A 21,466-nucleotide genomic window follows, 5' to 3' on the forward strand; every position below is an offset into this window, starting at 1 on the left:
CACCTGAATGATATCATTAAGCTGATTGAGCATCTACCATTATATATGTCTGTTGTGAGAAGCAGAGAGGTTCCTGCATTAGGAGGAGGTACAGGCCCTGACATGCCACATGGAGCATTATGGGGTTGCTCCAAGGTAGGTATCTCTTAGCTTAGACATATTGTAGTAAGGAGCCATTATCATGTGGCTCCTTGCTGGTTAATCATAGACTCAGATTGGGGTAACGGAGGTGTTGGGTGTGGTGCCTCTGGACTGGCTGAGCTGGATGGCTTTAGTGTGGCATACCTTTACATTCTATGAACACTTTTCACTTATTAATTTTTTAACACTATTTCTCTATTTTAATTACATTTCATTTTTGTATCACCTTCTTTATAGCTTCGGCTTCCTAAATACTAATTTATTAACACTATAGTTTTTTCACTGGTATGCTGCCCTGGGCTCTGGCTTATGCTGGTGTTTAGGGGTGCCACACCCTGCACCTAGATATAGCGCTAGGGACTCCAAATATACAGAGACGCCTTGATGCGGCTTTGGGGCTTATTCACACATTTGCACAAATATGTGTAACCAATATCTCTGAATTCTAATATTATGTGGGATTTATATCTGGTTACTGTTATCATTCAGGGTGCTGTGGGAAACAATGTCTCTCTTTTTTTCTTGCTTCTCCAGACACCCAGACATACTGTACTTTCCTTTCTACTTCTCCATACACACATACATACATACATACATACATACATACATACATACAGTACATACATACATACATACTTTCCTTTTACTTCTCCATACACCCATACAAACATACTTTCCTTATACTTATCCATACACCTGTACACCCATACATACATACATACATACATACATACATACTTTCCTTCTACTTCTCCATACACACACATACTTTCCTTCTACTGTTCTTTCTACTTCTCCATACACACATGCTTTCCTTATACTTCACCATGCACCCATACATACTTTCCTTCGACTATCCTTTCTACTTCTCCATAGACCCATACATACTTTCCTTCTGCTTCTCCATACATACATACATACATACATACTTTCCATCTACTATCCTTTCTAATTGCCATACACCCATACATACTACTTCTCCATATACACATACTTTCCTTCTACTATTCTTTCTACTTCTCCATACACTAATACATACATACTTTCCTTCTACTTCTCCATACACACATATTTTCCTTCTACTATCCTGTCTACTTCTCCATACGCACATATTTTCTTTCTACTATCCTTTTTACTTCTCCATACACACATACATACTTTCCTTCTACTTCGCCATGCACCCATACATACTTTACTTCGACAATCCTTTCTACTTTTCCATACATCCATACATATACATAATTTCCTTTCTACTTCTCTATACACCCATACATACATACTTTCCTTTGACTATCCTTTCTACTTCTCCATACACCCATGCATGCATACATACATACATACATACATACATACATACTATCCTTTCTACTTCTTCATAAACCCATACATACTTTCCTTCTACTTCTCCACACACACACACACACACACACACACACACACACACACACACACACACACACACTTACTTTCCTTTTACTTCTCCATACAGCCATTCATACATACATACATACATACATACATACATATATATATACATACATACATACTTTCTATTTCTCCTTACATCCAAACTGTCCTTCTACTATCTTTTCTACTTCTCCATACACCCATACACACATACATACATACATACATACATACTTTCCTTCTACTTCTACATACACACATACTTTCCTTCTACTATCCTTTCTACTTCTCCATACACTAATACATACATACTTTCCTTCTACTTCTCAATACACACATATTTTCCTTCTACTATCCCTTCTACTTCTCCATACACACATATTTTCTTTCTCTTATCCTTTCTACTTTTCCATACACCCATACATAATTTTCTTTCTACTTCTCTATAAATCCATACATACATACTTTCCTTCGACTATCCTTTCTACTTCTCCATAAACCCAAACACAGTTTCCTTCTACACACACACACACACACACACACACACACACACACACACACACACACACACACACACACACACACACTTTCCTTCTACTTCTCCATACACCCATACATGCATACATACATACATACAAACATACATACTTTCCTTCTACTATCCTTTCTACTTCTCCATACACTAATACATACATACTTTCCTTCTACTTCTCAATACACACATATTTTCCTTCTACTATCCCTTCTACTTCTCCATACACATATTTTTTTTCTCTTATCCTTTCTACTTTTCCATACACCCATACATAATTTCCTTTCTACTTCTCTATAAATCCATACATACATACTTTCCTTCGACTATCCTTTCTACTTCTCCATAAACCCAAACACAGTTTCCTTCTCTACACACACACACACACACACACACACACACACACACACACACACACACACACACACACACACACACACACACACACACTTTCCTTCTACTTCTCCATACACCCATACATGCATACATACATACATACATACATACTTTCCTTCTACTATCCTTTCTACTTCTCCATACACCCATACATACTTTCCGTCTGCTTCTCCATACATACATACATACATACATACATACATACTTTCCATCTACTATCCTTTCTAATTGCCATACACCCATACATACATACATACATACATACATACTTTCCTTCTACTTCTCCATATACCCATACATACATACATACATACTAACTTTGCTTCTACTTCTCCATATACACATACTTTCCTTCTACTACCCTTTCTACTTCTCCATACACTAATACATACATTCTTTCCTTCTACTTCTCCATACACACATATTTCCCTTCTACTATCCTTTCTACTTTTCCATACACCCATACATATACATAATTTCCTTTCTACTTCTCTATACACCCATGCATACATACTTTCCTTCGACTATCCTTTCTACTTCTCCATACACCCATACATACATACATACATACATACTATCCTTTCTACTTCTTCATAGACCCATACATACTTTCCTTCTACTTCTACATACACACACACACACACACACACACACACACACACACACACACATACTTTCCTTCTACTATCCTTTCTACTTCTCCGTACACTAATACATACATACTTTCCTTCTACTTCTCCATACACCCATTCACACACACATACATACATACATACATACATACTTTCTATTTCTCCTTACATCCAAACTTTCCTTCTACTATCTTTTCTACTTCTCCATACACACACACACACACACACACACACACACACACACACACACACACACACACACACATACTTTCCTTCTACCTCTACATACACACATACTTTCCTTCTACTATCCTTTCTACTTCTCCATACACTAATACATACATACTTTCCTTCTACTTCTCAATACTTACATATTTTCCTTCTACTATCCCTTCTACTTCTCCATACACACATATTTTCTTTCTCTTATCCTTTCTACTTTTCCATACACCCATACATAATTTCCTTTCTACTTCTCTATAAATCCATACATACATACTTTCCTTTGACTATCCTTTCTACTTCTCCATAAACCCAAACATAGTTTCCTTCTACACACACACACACACACACACACACACACACACACACACACACACACACACACACACACACACACACACACACACACACACACACTTTCCTTCTACTTCTCCATACAACCATACATACATACATACATACATACATACATACTTTCTACTTCTCCTTACATCCAAACTTTCCTTCTACTATCTTTTCTACTTCTCCATACACCTATACACACATACATACATACATACATACATACATACATACATACATACATACTTTCCTTCTACTTCTACATACACACATACTTTCCTTCTACTATCCTTTCTACTTCTCCATACACTAATACATACACACTTTCCATCTACTTCTCCATATACACATACTTTCCTTCTACTATCCTTTCTACTTCTCCGTACACTAATACATACATACTTTCCTTCTACTTTTCCATACACCCATACATAATTTCCTTTCTACTTCTCTATAAATCCATACATACATACTTTCCTTCGACTATCCTTTCTACTTCTCCATAAACCCAAACATAGTTTCCTTCCACTTCTCCACACACACACACACACACACACACACACACACACACACACACACACACACACACACACACACACACACACACTTTCCTTCTATTTCACCATACACTAATACATACTTTCCTTCTACTTCTCCATATACACATACTGTACTTTCCTTCTACTATCCTTTCTACTTCTCCATACACTAATACATACATACTTTCCTTCTACTTCTCCATATACACATACTTTCCTTCTACTATCTTTTCTACTTCTCCATACACCTATACACACATACATACATACATACATACAAACTTTCCTTCTACTTCTCCATATACACATACTTTCCTTCTACTATCTTTTCTACTTCTCCATACACCTATACACCCATACATACATACTTTCCTTCTACTTCTCCATACACCCATACATACATACATACATACATACATACATACTTTCCTTCTACTTCTACATACACGCATACTTTCCTTCTACTATCCTTTTTGCCTTCCCTGCTGCTTCTTAACATGTATGTCCCCTCTATAATAACAATAACTCTTACACACAATGTCCCTTCTATTGTCATCCTGCTACAACCCAACTTTCTTTTATCGCTTTAAATTCTCCATGCATGCATCAACTTTGCTGTTCTATAGTCAGTATATTCATGCCTTCTACTATCCATATACTTTTCTCTGTATGCGCATTCTTTTAGCTCTTTTACATTCATTTCTGTAAGTAAGCTGTTTACTTCTCCAAAGTTTTCCTCCTACATCTCCACAAACAGTCTCTCCAAGTATCCTATAATCAATTCTTAGTTCTCATATCTGTTACTATGACACCAAGAGAAAGCAGCAATAGCATAATTATTCCTTACTTGTGGTCCTGGTGGTCCCGGAGGTCCTGGAGAGCCCTACAAATTCAATGCCATAGCATGAGATGTTAAATGAGAAGTTACAGTACATATCTTATCTTATGTATTTACCACTCAAATGATATGGCCCTTAGAGGTTATTGTCAGGTGATCATCAAACATACATGTATTTTACTATCTTTTCTACACTTTGGACATAAGGTTGTGGCGAAATTAAATGGCAAGTGGGAGGAGTCCTAGAGTTAATAGGAATAATTAAGACAATTTAGGCAGAACACTGGCTTCTTTAAAGAGTTGGGTCTCTGAAGTATTTCTATAGATAGTGGTTTCATGTTAGGTGCAGAGTAGATGAGAGAGTAGCGTACTTTTGTTTATAAAAATAATCAAAAGTTATTTAAAATGAGTATTTTGAATACAGTATTCTGATGAATGAAGACAATCTGATAGATTGTTCAAAGACATAACTTGAAAATAGTCTTATTTTCAAGTAATGTTTGTTTTTGTCCAATAGGATAGGTTTACTTCTTGGGAGCTGCTGCAATATCAGCTCTGGAAGACAGATGGCAGTGCACTATCAACACTAACACTGTAAATAAATGTACTGCAATACCAGCTACAGACAACAGGTGCAATGCACTGTCAACACTGACAACTTTACGCTTTACTTATTATACTCAGCACTTCTGCTAAAGATCAAGTAAATCAGGACTAAGAGACCGCACCTGCATGTAGTCTTTAGAAGGCTTTGTTCCTCATGGCTTGTCCTCTCAGGACTAAGGGGGACATGTACTAAGCAGCAGGGGTGACAGAACGTGTTGTGGTTGGGGGGCATATATAAAAATAAATATTGGCGCTCCCCCCCACGATTATCTACCCCCACCCCCACCCCACCCCATGCGGGGAGCACTTACCCCCCAGATCACCGCAGAGTATCTGACTTCAAAATCTGGCACCGCAGCGTGCTGCCCGGTGTCCTCCTGTCCCAGCCGGCTCTCAGATGCATTACTGGGAGAAGGCGTGGCCATGCTGAGCCTGCTGGGACATCCCCGCCTCCTCCCAGTAATGCCTCTGTGAAGAGCCAGGTGGACAGGACACGGGGCAGCAAGCTGCGGCGCCAGAGTTTTGAAGTCACATTCTCCGCAGTATCTGGGGGGTAAGCGCTCTCCCTCCCCACGCCTGCGCCTCTGCCATGTTTGGGGAGGCATGCTACCCCCTTGCCCCCCCCCCCCATTCTGACGACTATGCTAAGCAGTGATAGAAGTGAAGCGGGCCAGTGGAGAAGTTGCCCATGGCAACCAATCGGTTGTTCTGGATACTTTTAATAAGAATTTACTTACCGATAATTCTATTTCTCATAGTCCGTAGTGGATGCTGGGACTCCGTCAGGACCATGGGGAATAGCGGGCTCCGCAGGAGACAGGGCACATCTAAATAAAGCTTTTAGGATCACATGGTGCGTACTGGCTCCTCCCCCTATGACCCTCCTCCAAGCCTCAGTTAGGTACTGTGCCCGGACGAGCGTACACAATAAGGAAGGATCTTGAATCCCGGGTAAGACTCATACCAGCCACACCAATCACACCGTACAACTTGTGATCTGAATCCAGTTAACAGTATGATAACAAAAAACGAAGTAGCCTCTGAAAAGATGGCTCACAACAATAGTAATAACCCGATCTTTGTAACAATAACTATGTACAAGTATTGCAGACAATCCGCACTTGGGATGGGCGCCCAGCATCCACTACGGACTATGAGAAATAGAATTATCGGTAAGTAAATTCTTATTTTCTCTAACGTCCTAGTGGATGCTGGGACTCCGTCAGGACCATGGGGATTATACCAAAGCTCCCAAACGGGCGGGAGAGTGCGGATGACTCTGCAGCACCGAATGAGAGAACTCCAGGTCCTCCTTAGCCAGAGTATCAAATTTGTAAAATTTTACAAACGTGTTCTCCCCTGACCACGTAGCTGCTCGGCAAAGTTGTAATGCCGAGACCCCTCGGGCAGCCGCCCAAGATGAGCCCACTTTCCTTGTGGAGTGGGCCTTTACAGATTTAGGCTGTGGCAGGCCTGCCACAGAATGTGCAAGTTGGATTGTGCTACTGATCCAACGTGCAATCGTCTGTTTAGACGCAGGAGCACCCATCTTGTTGGGTGCATACAATATAAACAACGAGTCAGATTTTCTGACTCCAGCTGTCCTTGAAATATATATTTTTAATGCTCTGACAACGTCCAGTAACTTGGAGTCCTCCAAGTCGCTAGTAGCCGCAGGCACCACAATAGGCTGGTTCAAGTGAAAAGCCGAAACCACCTTAGGGAGAAAATGAGGACGTGTCCGCAGTTCTGCCCTGTCCGAATGGAAAATCAGATATGGGCTTTTGTATGATAAAGCCGCCAACTCTGAAACTCTCCTGGCTGAAGCCAGGGCCAATAGCATGGTTACCTTCCATGTAAGGTATTTTAAATCTACCGATTTTAGAGGCTCAAACCAATGAGATTTGAGAAAATTCAAAACTACGTTCAAATCCCACGGTGCCACTGGAGGCACTATTGGGGGTTGTATATGTAGTACACCTTTGACAAAAGTTTGTACTTCAGGCACTGATGCCAATTCCTTCTGGAAGAAGATTGATAAGGCCGAAATTTGAACTTTAATGGACCCCAATTTTAGGCCCATAGACAATCCTGCTTGCAGGAAATGTAAGAATCGACCCAATTGAAATTCTTCCGTTGGAGCCTTTTTGGCCTCACACCACGCAACATATTTTCGCCAAATGCGGTGATAATGTTGTACAGTCACTTCCTTTCTAGCCTTAATCAAGGTAGGAATAACTTCCTCTGGAATGCCCTTTTCTTTTAGAATCCGGCGTTCAACCGCCATGCCGTCAAACGCAGACGCGGTAAGTCTTGGAACATACAAGGTCCCTGCTGAAGCAGATCCCTTCTTAGAGGTAGAGGCCATGGATCCTCCGTGAGCATCTCTTGAAGTTCCGGATACCAAGTTCTTCTTGGCCAGTCCGGAGCCACCAGTATTGTTCTTACTCCTCTTTTCCGTATAATTCTCAGTACCTTTGGTATGAGAGGCAGAGGAGGGAACACATACACTGACTGGTACACCCACGGTGTTACCAGAGCGTCCACAGCTATTGCCTGAGGGTCTCTTGACCTGGCGCAATATCTGTCCAATTTTTTGTTGAGGCGAGACGCCATCATGTCCACCTTTGGTCTTTCCCAACGGTTCACAATCATGTGGAAGACTTCTGGATGAAGTCCCCACTCTCCCGGGTGAAGGTCGTGTCTGCTGAGGAAGTCTGCTTCCCAGTTGTCCACTCCTGGGATGAACACTGCTGACAGTGCTATGACATGATTCTCCGCCCAGCGCAGAATCCTTGCAGCTTCTGTCATTGCTCTTCTGCTTCTCGTGCCGCCTTGTCGGTTTACGTGGGCGACTGCCGTGATGTTGTCCGACTGGATCAACACCGGCTGACCCTGAAGCAGCGATTTTGGCAGGCTTAGAGCATTGTAGATCGCTCTTAGCTCCAGTATATTTATGTGAAGGGACGTCTCCAGGTTTGACCACACGCCCTGGAAGTTTCTTCCCTGTGTGACTGCTCCCCAGCCTCGTAGGCTGGCATCTGTAGTCACCAGGACCCAGTCCTGTATGCCGAATCTGCGGCCCTCTAACAGATGGGCACTCTGCAACCACCACAGGAGAGACAACCTTGTTCTTGGTGACAGTGTTATCCGCTGATGCATGTGCAGATGCGATCCGGACCATTTGTCCAGCAGATCCCACTGAAATGTCCGTGCATGGAATCTGCCGAATGGAATCGCTTCGTAAGAAGCCACCATCTTTCCCAGGACTCTTGTGCATTTATGTACTGACACAGTTCCTGGTTTTAGGAGGTTCCTGACAAGTTCGGATAACTCCCTTGCTTTCTCCTCCGGGAGAAACACCTTTTTCTGAACCGTGTCCAGAATCATTCCCAGGAACAGCAGACGAGTTGTCGGGGTCAATTGAGATTTTGGAAGATTCAGAATCCACCCGTGTTGCTGAAGCACTACCTGGGTTAGTGCTACACCGACTTCCAGCTGTTCTCTGGACTTTGCCCTTATCAGGAGATCGTCCAAGTAAGGGATAATTAATACGCCTTTTCTTCGTAGAAGAACCATCATTTCGGTCATTACCTTGGTAAAGACCCGAGGGGCCGTGGACAAACCAAACGGCAGCGTTTGAAACTGATAATGACAGTCTTGTATCACGAACCTGAGATACCCTTGGTGTGAGGGGTAAATTGGGACATGCAGATAAGCATCTTTTATGTCCAGGGACACCATGAAGTCCCCTTCTTCCAGATTCGCTATCACTGCTCTGAGTGACTCCATCTTGAACTTGAATTTCTGTATGTACAGGTTCAAGGATTTCAGGTTTAGAATAGGTCTTACCGAACCGTCCGGCTTCGGTACCACAAATAGTGTGGAATAATACCCCTTTCCCTGTTGTAGGAGGGGTACCTTGACTATCACCTGCTGAGAATACAGCTTGTGAATGGCTTCCAAAACCGACGTCCTTTCTGAGGGAGACGTTGGTAAAGCAGACTTTAGGAACCGGCGAGGGGGAGACCTTTCGAACTCCAACATGTAACCCTGAGATATTATCTGCAGGATCCACGGGTCCACTTGTGAGCGAGCCCACTGATTGCTGAAAATCTTGAGTCGACCCCCCACCGCTCCTGAGTCCGCTTGTAAAGCCCCAGCGTCATGCTGATGGCTTTGTAGAACCCGGGGCGGGCTTCTGGTCCTGGGCAGGGGCTGCTTGCTGCCCTCTCTTACCCTTTCCTCTGCCTCGCGGCAGATAAGACTGTCCTTTTGGTCGCTTGTTTTTATAGGAGCGAAAGGACTGCGGCTGAAAAGACGGTGTCTTTTTCTGTTGGGAGGGGGTCTGAGGTAAAAAAGTGGATTTGCCAGCAGTTGCCGTGGCCACCAGGTCCGAAAGACCGACCCCAAATAATTCCTCTCCTTTATATGGCAATACTTCCATATGCCTTTTGGAATCCGCATCACCTGACCACTGTCGCGTCCATAAACTTCTTCTGGCAGATATGGACATCGCGCTTACTCTTGATGCTAGAGTACAAATATCCCTCTGAGCATCTCGCATATAAAGAAAAGCATCCTTTAATTGCTCTAGAGTCAATAAAATACTGTCCCTATCCAGGGTATCAATATTTTCAGTCAGAGAATCCAACCACACTACCCCAGCACTGCACATCCAGGCTGAGGCTACTGCCGGTCGCAGTATAACACCAGTATGTGTGTATATACTCTTCAGTGTAGTTTCCAGCCTCCTATCTTCTGGATCCTTGAGGGCGGCCGTATCAGGAGACGGCAACGCCACTTGCTTTGATAAACGTGTGAGCGCCTTATCCACCCTAGGGGGTGTTTCCCAGCGCGCCCTAACCTCTGGTGGGAAAGGGTATAATGCCAATAACTTCTTGGAAATTAGCAGTTTTCTATCTGGGTTAACCCACGCTTCGTCACACACGTCATTCAATTCCTCTGATTCTGGAAAAGCTACAGGTAGTTTTTTCACCCCCCACATAATACCCCTTTTTGAGGTACCAGCAGTATCAGAGATCTGCAAAGCCTCCTTCATTGCCGTGATCATATAACGTGTGGCCCTATTGGAAAATACGTTTGTTTCTTCACCGTCGACACTAGATTCATCTGTGTCGGTACCCGTGTCGACTGACTGAGGTAAGGGACGTTTTACAGCCCCTGACGGTGTCTGAGACGCCTGAGCCGGTACTAACTGGTTTTCCGGCCGTCTCATTTCGTCAACTGACTTTTGTAATGTGCTAACATTATCACGTAATTCCATAACTAAAGCCATCCATTCCGGTGTCGACTCCCTAGGGGGTGACATCACCATTACCGGCAATTGCTCTGCCTCCACACCAACATCGTCCTCATACATGTCGACACACACGTACCGACACACAGCAGCCACACAGGGAATGCTCTAATCGAAGACAGGACCCTCTTAGCCCTTTGGGGAGACAGAGGGAGAGTTTGCCAGCACACACCAAAAACGCTATAAATGTATATAAACAACCCTAGAAGGTGTTGTTTTTGATATAAGCGCTTTTAATATATCAATATCGCCAAATTATGCCCCCCTTCTCTTTGTTACCCTGTTTCTGTAGTGCAGTGCAGGGGAGAGTCCTGGGAGCCTTCCTCACCAGCGGAGCTGAGCAGGAAAATGGCGCTGAGTGCTGAGGAGAATAAGCTCCGCCCCTTTTTCGGCGGGCTTTTCTCCCGGGTTTTAAGAAAACTGGCCTGGGTTAAATACATACATATAGCCTTAATGGCTATATGTGATGTATTTATTTTGCCACTAAAGGTATTTAATATTGCTGCCCAGGGCGCCCCCAGCAGCGCCCTGCACCCTCCGTGACTGAATCAGTGAGACGTGTAGCAACAATGGCGCACAGCTGCAGTGCTGTGCGCTACCTTCATGAAGACTGAGGAGTCTTCTGCCGCCTGCTTTCCGGACCTCCGTCTTCAGCGTCTGTAAGGGGGATCGGCGGCGCGGCTCCGGGACGAACCCCAGGAGGACCTGTGTTCCGACTCCCTCTGGAGCTAAGTGTCCAGTAGCCTAAGACTCCAATCCATCCTGCACGCAGGTGAGTTGGAAATCTCTCCCCTAAGTCCCTCGATGCAGTGATCCTGTTGCCAGCAGGATTCACTGAGATTTAAACCTAAAAAAACTTTTTCTAAGCAGCTCTTTAGGAGAGCCACCTAGATTGCACCCTTCTCGGACGGGCACAAAAACCTAACTGAGGCTTGGAGGAGGGTCATAGGGGGAGGAGCCAGTACGCACCATGTGATCCTAAAAGCTTTATTTAGATGTGCCCTGTCTCCTGCGGAGCCCGCTATTCCCCATGGTCCTGACGGAGTCCCAGCATCCACTAGGACGTTAGAGAAATAGTATGCAAATTATAAATGTTACGTCAATGCTGATTGGTTGCCATGGGCAACTTCTCCACTGGCTCTCTTCTCCACTTTTATCACTGCTTAGTACATGTCCCCCTGAGTAGCTTAGCTGGACATGGATGTGTCAAGGGACTGGCATTTCAGCGCAGGGGTGTAGCGAGGGTGGCTCCAGTGGAGCTCGAGCTCTGGGTGCCGGAAAAGTTAGAGGGCGCACTGCTGCCTGCCCCCCCCCCCTCTCTCTCGGCACATTATACCGTGACCCGCTGTACAGGCAGCCGCAGAGCGGGAGGAGGAAGAGCAGAGGGGGCGCACACTGACTCGGGCTCAAAGACTAGGTAGGGAATAGGGCAGGCTTGAGGTCACAGCAGGTGACACTGACAGACAGCACATGCCAGAGCTCTTCCTGCCCTCTTTATATGTCTCACGGTCTGCTTGTAGATGTGCAGCAGGGTTACTTCTGTCCTGATACGCCACTCTCTGCCCCCGCTGCTGCAGCACCTCTTTCTACCCCAGCTGCTGCAGCACCTCACTCTGTCCCCGGCTGCTGCAGCACCTGTTTCTGCTCCCGGCTGCTTCAGCACCTCTTTCTGCCTTGTCTGCTGCAGCACCTCTCTCTGCCCCAGCTGTTGCAGCACCCCTCTCTGCCCGGCTGCTATAGCACCTCTCTCTATATTAATGCTGTAGCACCTCTCTATGCCCCAGCTGCTGCTGCAGCACCATTTCTCTGCATTAGAAGCTGCAAAGTAACATGTATAAGCGGCTCTACTGTGGCATAACGTGTATAAACGGCTCTACTGCTGTGTAACATATATAAGCGGCTCTACTGTGGCATAACATGTATAAGCAGCTCTACTGTGTTGTGTAACACGTATAAGGGGCTCTACTGTGTGGCGTAACATGTAAAAGGAGCTCTACTGTGCGGCGTAAAGTGTATCAGGGGTACTACCGCGTGGTGTAATGTGAATAATGGACACTACTGTGTGTGGTAAAATGGGAGTACCGGACACTACTGTGCGGTGTAATCTGTAGTGGTACTATTCTGTGGCCATGCCCTTTCCCCATGAAGCCATGCGCCTCTATTTGTTGTACGCCTTCGGCGTGCACTATTCCTATTTTATGCATGGGGTGCCCAAAGGAAACTTTCACCCTAAGCTCCACAAGGTCTAGAACCACCCCTGTCACCAGTTTAGGATTTTGTAATATTTTTTCTTTTCAAATGTAACATGCACCCAATTCAGTACAGGGGAGGGGGGCGCCGAAACATACCCTTGCTCCGGGCACCATGGCCCTCATTCCGAGTTGATCGCACGTAGCAACTTTTTGCTGCTCGTGCGATCAACTTGACGCCGCCTATGTGGGAGTGTATTTTAGCATGGCAGGGCTGCGATCGCTTGTGCAGCCCTGCTATGCTAAAAAAGTTTCCTGCAAAACAAGACCAGGGTAAGACTTACATACCCTGTGCGACGGATCCAGCGACGAAGGTCCCGGGATTGACGTCAAACATCCGCCCTCCAAACGCCTGAATCCGCCTGCGTTCACCTCACCACGCCTTGAAAACAGTCAGTTGATGCCCCAGAATGCCTCCCGCCTGTCAGTCTTCATGTGATCGGCGCTGCGATCACTTTCTGCGCTGGCTGCGTCGCTGCCTGGTGACCACCGTTGCCGGGCAATGACACGCGTGCGCATTGCGGGTGCCACTCAGCTGCAGTCCCGAGCCATTGGCACCGCAACGAAGATCCGATGCGTGCGAACGGGTCATAATGAACCACAATGGCACCAAGCTACACCTCCGTTTCAGCGCATGCGCAGTAGTCAAGGGGGAGCGGCCACAGCTCCCGGGGGGGCCTGCCATGAGTCAGGGTGGCCTGTCATTTGCCAGGAGTGCCAGATGGCCAGTTCAGCCCTGGTTGTGCCTCGGATAGCATCTACAGAAAAGTTATTATGTTGTGGGAGCAACCAGCATTGTGACACACCCCACAGAATCTCTTGTGAAATAATCAGTAACACCTATAGATCTTATGTTAGTCAGTATATGAAAATGCATGTGAAACAGTCAGGAGAAATGGAAAACATGCATTGTTAGCAGGCCTTCAGAACTGGATTTGAGCGATTAGTTATTCTTATCTTATTCTTTTTGAGAATACTGTGTAGAATTATCCATCAGAACTGAGGAAATATACTTACAGGAAATCCAGAAGGACCCATAGGGCCAATAGACCCCACTCTTCCAGGAGGACCACTTGGACCCTGCAGATGACAGTAGGTAATAAATGTGTTGCATGTGTTCATCACATTAAATGAAAATGTAATACAATATACAGTATGCATATACTTACTGGGTGTCCAATATATCCAGGATCGCCAGGATCCCCCTACAAGAAGAAACAGCAAAAATGTTGACAATGGTTATGTGATACAATAGTGACCCCAATATTCCTGTGGAAGTAAGTGGTTATGGACTCCGTTATATTCAGTACTTAGTGATATCCTTGCTTCAATAATCATTTGAATCATAGGCCTAATCTAGAATAGTTTTAATGTTCTGGCTGACACAGGCATAAACTTTAAAGAAAGTGCAGTTGAAAATATATATTTGTGGCTGTATCAAAAATATGTTCAAAATATTATCCCAGTTAAATGGAGATTGACTATCACTGTTCTATCCTTCATTAGCATGCAGTTGTCGCTAGCGATATCGGCAGGTTTCATGTTTGATGTGCAGCACAACCAACATGACGACATAGCTAGTAACCGCGGGCACCCACATATCGGGCACACACACTGCCCGATGTGCACCAATGTGGGCGATCTGTCGGATTGGATGACATATCGCTCAGTGTGTACCCAGCTTTAGAAAACAACTCCCTCTTGGTAGCTACGTTTTCAATCACCATATGTGCAAGACCCAACAGGTGTCCTCCATGTGTACTTTTATAATGTCTGGAACTGTACGATACACATCCCCACTTTTCACATAACCTAAATGCTCCCTAATTTTATCCTTACAATGTCTAGTGGTTTGCCTGGTATAATGCTTACCATAAGGGCAGCAAAGGAGATAAATGACACAATTGTTCTTTCAAAATAAATGTTCTGTTGTTGTATGGCTTTTATCCTCTGTGTTCCTTGTTAAACATGTATATTTCCCAAACTGTCCCCTCTTCTAGATTATTACTGAATGTTGGGTCAATATGTAATACTGGTAAATTTTTCTGGGTAACAATTCTAAACATATTTTATCATGTGAACTCTAATCAGTAACAAAAACAGAAAAATTATTACATTTAATTAGAGCCATTAATACTACAAAATAATGAATTTTCTCCCTGTTACAATATTCAAATGCATCTCCATTCTATATAATCTTAAAATCTGTCCCACTGGAATGTCACCAAGTGAACTCATGGGAATACCACTATTTGCCACGAGTATAACACAGAATGTACGAGATAAGTGGTAGCTAGAATCTGATTGGTTGCTTTGAATAGCGCCCTGGGGGTGGCACTGTCCTGCCCCATGGCATCTGCATGTGGCTTGCCAGAATGGCACCATGCAGCCAGTAGTGTTATAGTACAACTGTATTGTTTGTTATCTGACCAGACTGGCATCATCTATTTTCTGTTCACAACTCTCACCACTAGAGGGTGTCAATCTATAAATCTAATTTAAAGTACTTTTTTTTTATATACTAGCAGCTTTTCAATAATATTCTATCATTTCAATGTATTCTGATATTTGCCTTTAATAATTAAATTCACAGTTTTGTTATAATATATTTCTAAACTATATATTTCATTTTTACATTCATGGTGTGTCAATATGTTCAGGTATAGCATTCTCCATATACATAGTTCTATAAATGTCCATTAGTATTGTATCCTCCATCTTTCCTCCTAAAGTGATGTCAACTTTTGTTTTTACAGAACAGAGCTAAACCAAAGTGAAATTATGTCAAATATACATCTAGATCAGAAATAACATGCTCAGTTGTCCAAGATTTTGGTGGTGTTATCTCCAGAAATGTGATGTGATTTCCACCAATCTATAGAAAGGTTTGTGAAGGAAGAACATGGCCTCACAGTTGATGAGATGGAGAGAGCAATATAACATGAAAGAGGCGGTGATAAAGTGGTAATAGGTTTACATTTGAAACCAACTTGTATTCATTGCAGAATATGCAAATCATTTTTCAAAGGACAATTCCAAACTGGAACATGGGCATGCACAAGATGAACAATTAGTCCCATTTGTAGAAAATAACTTGCTCTGTACAACTATACACCTGGTTTGCCTTATTATAAAGTGCCACTTAAAATGAAGGATGCAGCACAGTGCAAAGGGCTCTCCACAGAGATTTAGAGATACAAGAAACAGATGGCATAAAGCAATAACAAATAAGTAACAAATCCATGTTTCTAAAGTTTATGTTTACATTTTACTATTTAAATGAAATTGTCCATTTAACCAAAGGTTTGGCTTCATAAATCAAAGTCTGCTTTAACATTATAAATGATACACTTACTCTCAGCTTAATTCTTTGGTCCTGTGGAATATAGTAAGGGTCGCCTTTTTGGCCTTTGATACCTTGTCCGCCCTGTAACATAAAGGAAAATGTATTATATAATGGGAAGAAATATATTACTCAAAGCAAGTGTATTTAGAAAATGATTGCTTTTAATCTCTAAACACAATCTATGTTAAATGGATAATGTGAATAATTATCTATATATATATATATATATATATATATATATATATATATGTAAAATTTCTCAATATTACACTAGTGGGCGTATATATATTTGCCTTCCTTTATTTGTATGACAAATTCTCGGAATCCTTATATTTGGCCAACACCGTCCACTGAATTGTTATTGAAAACAAGACAGTATCCAGGATGCAATGATTGTATATACATGTGTTAATTAGATACATTAAGGTTTCTTATGCAAACATTGGGGTCAATCCAATAATGTGCAAATGGTGCGAGCTGCTGTTGCCATGGCATTGGCCCCCTCACGTCCTGATTTGTCAGAATTTGCTCAAAAATCCGTTAACTACTGTATATGTTGTTCAGTCAATTGAAGGAAGATATATCGGCCAGTGTGCATTAGGGAAAAACAAAAAATGTTTTTAAAAATTGCACCATGGCAAGCCCATGCTGCACTGCAGGTGGGGCAGCTTTAGAAAGTGCACGGAAAAGTAGGGAAGGGGCATGTCTTAGCTTAATTCTAAATGTCAGTGTCTGCTACTGTACTGTACATGCAAAAGCAGACAATATTTTCCTTGCATGTAAAATTAAATATTGCACTGCAGCATGGTTTGTTCAGGAGCAAATTGATAGTTTATAGCAGTGGTTCTCAAACTCAGTCTTCGGGACCCCACATAGTTCACGTTTTCCATGTCACCCAGCAGCTGCACTGTGTATCACCAACTGTCACATTAAAAAAATCTACAGGTGACCTGCAAAACATGAACTGTGTGGGGTCCTGAGGTCCGAGTTTGAGAACCTGTGGTTTATAGCAAATTGTTAGACTATTGTTTCCATTGTAATACTGCTTAATGAAATGTAGGGGCATTAGACAATCTAAAGAACAATACATTACAAAAGTTGTTTACGTGTGCTTGTGACATCCCTATGCATAGATATGTCACACCTGGGGGTAGATTTACTAAAGGTTCAAAAAATTAAAAGTGGTGGTGTTGCCCATAACAACCAAAGAAATTCTAGCTATCATTTCTCTATTGCATCCTAGAAACTGATAAACAGAATCATTTTCAGAACTTTTAGTAAATCTGCCCACTGGAATTCATCAGAACAGGGTGGAGCAGGTTGGAGTGCTGCTATGGAATCGCCCTCTTTGTGCATCCATTGCAATATAAAACCTTAAAAAGATGATGATAGTCCTAGGCGTCCAATATTTAAATAAGTAACAGGAAGGATAACTGGGCAAACTTTGACAGTGACCACAAACCATTGTATCCATAAAACAATAGGCAGGATTTTAAAAGGCTTTGATCCCTTTTTCATCCTGACTCCAGTGCTCAGCAGGCATACATTCAAAAGTATTCTGCTTAAAAGTGTAACATTTCCATACCAGACACATACAAGGGGTACATTTACTAACACTTCTAAAAATGAAAAGAGGTGATGTTGCCCACAGTAACCAACCAGATTCTGTCTATCATTTCTCTATTACATCCTAGAAATTGAATGACAGAATCTGATTGGTTGCTATAGGCAACATCCCTCTTTTCATTTATAGAAGCTTTAGTAAATTGATCTCAAGGTCCTTTAACTCTACACACCCGCAAGATAGGCTTGCCGAGTATGCTTGTGCATCCTATTCACATAGCAATGGGAATAAGATGCATTTACTGCACAAAAAGACACTCAACGCTAACACGTTGTATGGGACCTGTCACTTTACTCACGCCACCCATATCCTGCTATGTGGTGTTTTGAGGCAAGATGTGTGAGGACACATCTCTATAAATGGCATTAACTAATATGTTACAAAACATATTCACATTTACATCTATGTATATTTAAAACACAATTCCTGAGCATGTAATTTCATACTGTATCTTAAATATTTCTGGAACTGTTTCTTCTCCACGTGGTACTTACAGGATACCCGGAGTTACCGCTTGGCCCTTGTGGTCCTGCCTCACCAGCATCACCTTTCGTTCCATTGCAGCCATCATGTCCTGGCTTTCCTCTATGACCACCTTGTCCCACATGACCCTGAGAATAATATAATTTATAAATGTTATTACAGCCTGGAGCCTTTAGTACTAACTTACTCATTTTTACCACTCATTTGCAAACTACTATAATGATAATTCAGATCCAATATCTATTGCATTGCTTCATGCTATATTGCTCAGCTGACCCATTGTGAGAGATACCCAGGGACCCAAAATGTACTGTGTTTGCACTGAACCACCATGCTACAACATGTGTGTCCTGTTAGGAAAGTTGCTCTAAGAAGAGACACAATTCACAAGGGTCAGGCAAGTTGTGTTCTTTCCTGCCGGTGGTCCCACAAGGATTTGTTGAAAATAAACAGCAGAGGCTGATAAGCCCAGACAGAAGTCATAGTAACTACAGCCAATTACTGTATTTGTCCAGAAATTTCTTGGTGGTCCCCTGGCTGTAGTGAAGAATCCAAAGAATCTGAAAATTTGATTTAGAAGTTAGGGCAGCAGGAGATAAGCTTGAAACGGGACTCTCCTGCAGAATCCAGGAGGGTAGGCAACTATGTGTAAGACTTTCATGAGAAGGCAGAGGAGAGCACAAAGAAGGAGGTATACTAATATTCTTGCCATTACCACTGCCACACTATGACATGGGGTACAAAAAAATTAAGAGTTTGATTATGCACTAACAATGAAACATTATTGTGTCATATAAATGAATCATATTTGTAGAAAATTATAATTGATATTGCAGCAAATAAATAATAAATTGCAAGAACGGGTTGTAATGGAGTCCAAGTTTGCCCGACGTGCAGGATGCTGGCCGGACTCGGACGTTTTTTTAAAGGGGCAGTCATTTACAAAGCATGGTTTTGCCATGTAAATGACAATATACTTCAGCGCAAAGTATACAGCACAATTAGTGTGAAAGGTAGGCCTGACAAAATTAAAAGCAACAATCTGCTTAAACAATCCAGATGGAAACCACACGTTTCATGTAAAGTGGGTGGAGAGACTAACGTATTTTGTCACTTCTGTGTAACATTTTCCTAAAAACCTGCACTTCATGTGAGAAATGAGTGAGAGATATTATAACAGTATCTCCAGCGAGAATCCTTATATTAGATAAACACTGTAATTAACACCTCATGTATGTTTCAATTATTGTTCTATTCGCTGAGACTCAAAATCACTCTCTTGACATTGTGTGTCTTTTTGTCTAATTAGAAATAGTTATTTTTATGACTTAATATCAAGGATATTATTCTTTTACTGAATGTCCGCACAAAATAAAGGTTTGAATTATATCTTATTATAACTGTGTTGTAGCCTTTTGTTCAGATGTCGGTACAGCCAAGCGCCATCTCTCTTTTTTAAATTAATTTACAATCACATATTTAATTGATTAATTGGGCATAACATTTAGTATCACATTCACAACCATAATTTTATAAAATTATTTATTTGCAAATTAAAACTCACGTGTTGATTGCTTTATAGAAAATTACAGTCCAGAGCTATATTGGGATGACACTAATCATCAGATCAGTAGTGTTGGATAGTTAAAGGCTGCTAAAATGCATATTACTATATAAATTGGATAGTAAAATTCACAAGAATATAAGCAAAATGAATCGTAGACTAAGGATATTGACAATAAAACGGGCAACGACATATTGGGACATTTTCTCCTATGCACACCACGCATGTTGTCAGTTTGTACACGGAATGTCATTACAAATGCCTGTCTTAATGACTGATAACATAGCAGAATAGATGCACTATTATGGATAAGATGATTTATACTTTTACTTAGACATTTGTACATGACACAAATATCTTTTTAATTTCGGATTTAATTCTATTTAACATTTAGGGGCCCTTTCATGTCCGTTTACTAGAAGCAACATTCAGAACCAAGAAGAGTCCATACTGGTTTTGCTCACTATCTATACACTATGACCTTATCCATACACTCTGGAGTTATGAACCTATTATTAGAAGCAGAGTTGAATGCAGGTCAGCTCACTAATTATGTATCCGTAGATAACTTGGTGTTGTCAGTTCTTATTTGGTTATACTGACAAGCATCATGGGAAATGTAAAAACATAATTATGCAATGATAATCTGAAACCTCTGTATATAAAACCAAGCATAAAGCCTGAACTCCCAAGATGTACTACTAAATGGTCATGTTTTACATGGACATCAGATCTTACACAGGTAACCAACCAGCAGGTGGGAATTACCTCGGGTTTGGTATTTAATACCAGCAATCGGGATGCTGGCGGTCACATGACCGACAGCAGCATCCCGACACTGAAGATCCCGACAGTGAATGAGGTAAGTATTTTTACCCTCCGGGGGCGGAGGCTATGGCTAACCCTAACCCGTACACCGATACTCACCTTTGACATCCCGGCTGTCGGTGTTCCAGCTCCAATCTCCTGAGTGGTGTCGGGATTCTGGTGTCGATTACATGACTGCCGGCATCCCCACTACCAGAATGCTGAAGATATCCGATTACCTTGGGTTCAGTATTTAATACCGGCAGTCGGGATGTAGACAGCCTCACCTCTCATTGTACAGCTGGCATTGTCAACTTTATTCTATTTTGAACTTACATCACCTCCATTTTCATCTTAGTGACATATTAGGAAGCTACAAAGGAATCGTCTTGGTAATATTTGATCATCACTACTACAA

General features: G+C 42.3%; 1 protein-coding gene across 2 annotated transcripts in view; it reads right to left on the reverse strand.

The window, feature by feature from the left end:
• COL4A2 (collagen type IV alpha 2 chain) overlaps positions 1-21,466 on the reverse strand; it is a 711,921-nt gene that overhangs the window by 164,172 nt on the left and 526,283 nt on the right. For both annotated transcript variants that reach the window (XM_063953175.1, XM_063953174.1), the window contains 5 exons: positions 18,689-18,805; positions 16,580-16,651; positions 14,394-14,429; positions 14,242-14,304; positions 5,059-5,094 (listed from right to left, as the gene is read on the reverse strand). In XM_063953175.1, coding sequence (XP_063809245.1) covers positions 5,059-5,094; positions 14,242-14,304; positions 14,394-14,429; positions 16,580-16,651; positions 18,689-18,805 — 324 coding nt within the window. The remainder of the gene's footprint in view (positions 1-5,058; positions 5,095-14,241; positions 14,305-14,393; positions 14,430-16,579; positions 16,652-18,688; positions 18,806-21,466) is intronic.

The sequence above is a fragment of the Pseudophryne corroboree genome, chromosome 2, assembly GCF_028390025.1.
Source record: "Pseudophryne corroboree isolate aPseCor3 chromosome 2, aPseCor3.hap2, whole genome shotgun sequence".
Taxonomy (NCBI): Eukaryota; Metazoa; Chordata; class Amphibia; order Anura; family Myobatrachidae; genus Pseudophryne; species Pseudophryne corroboree.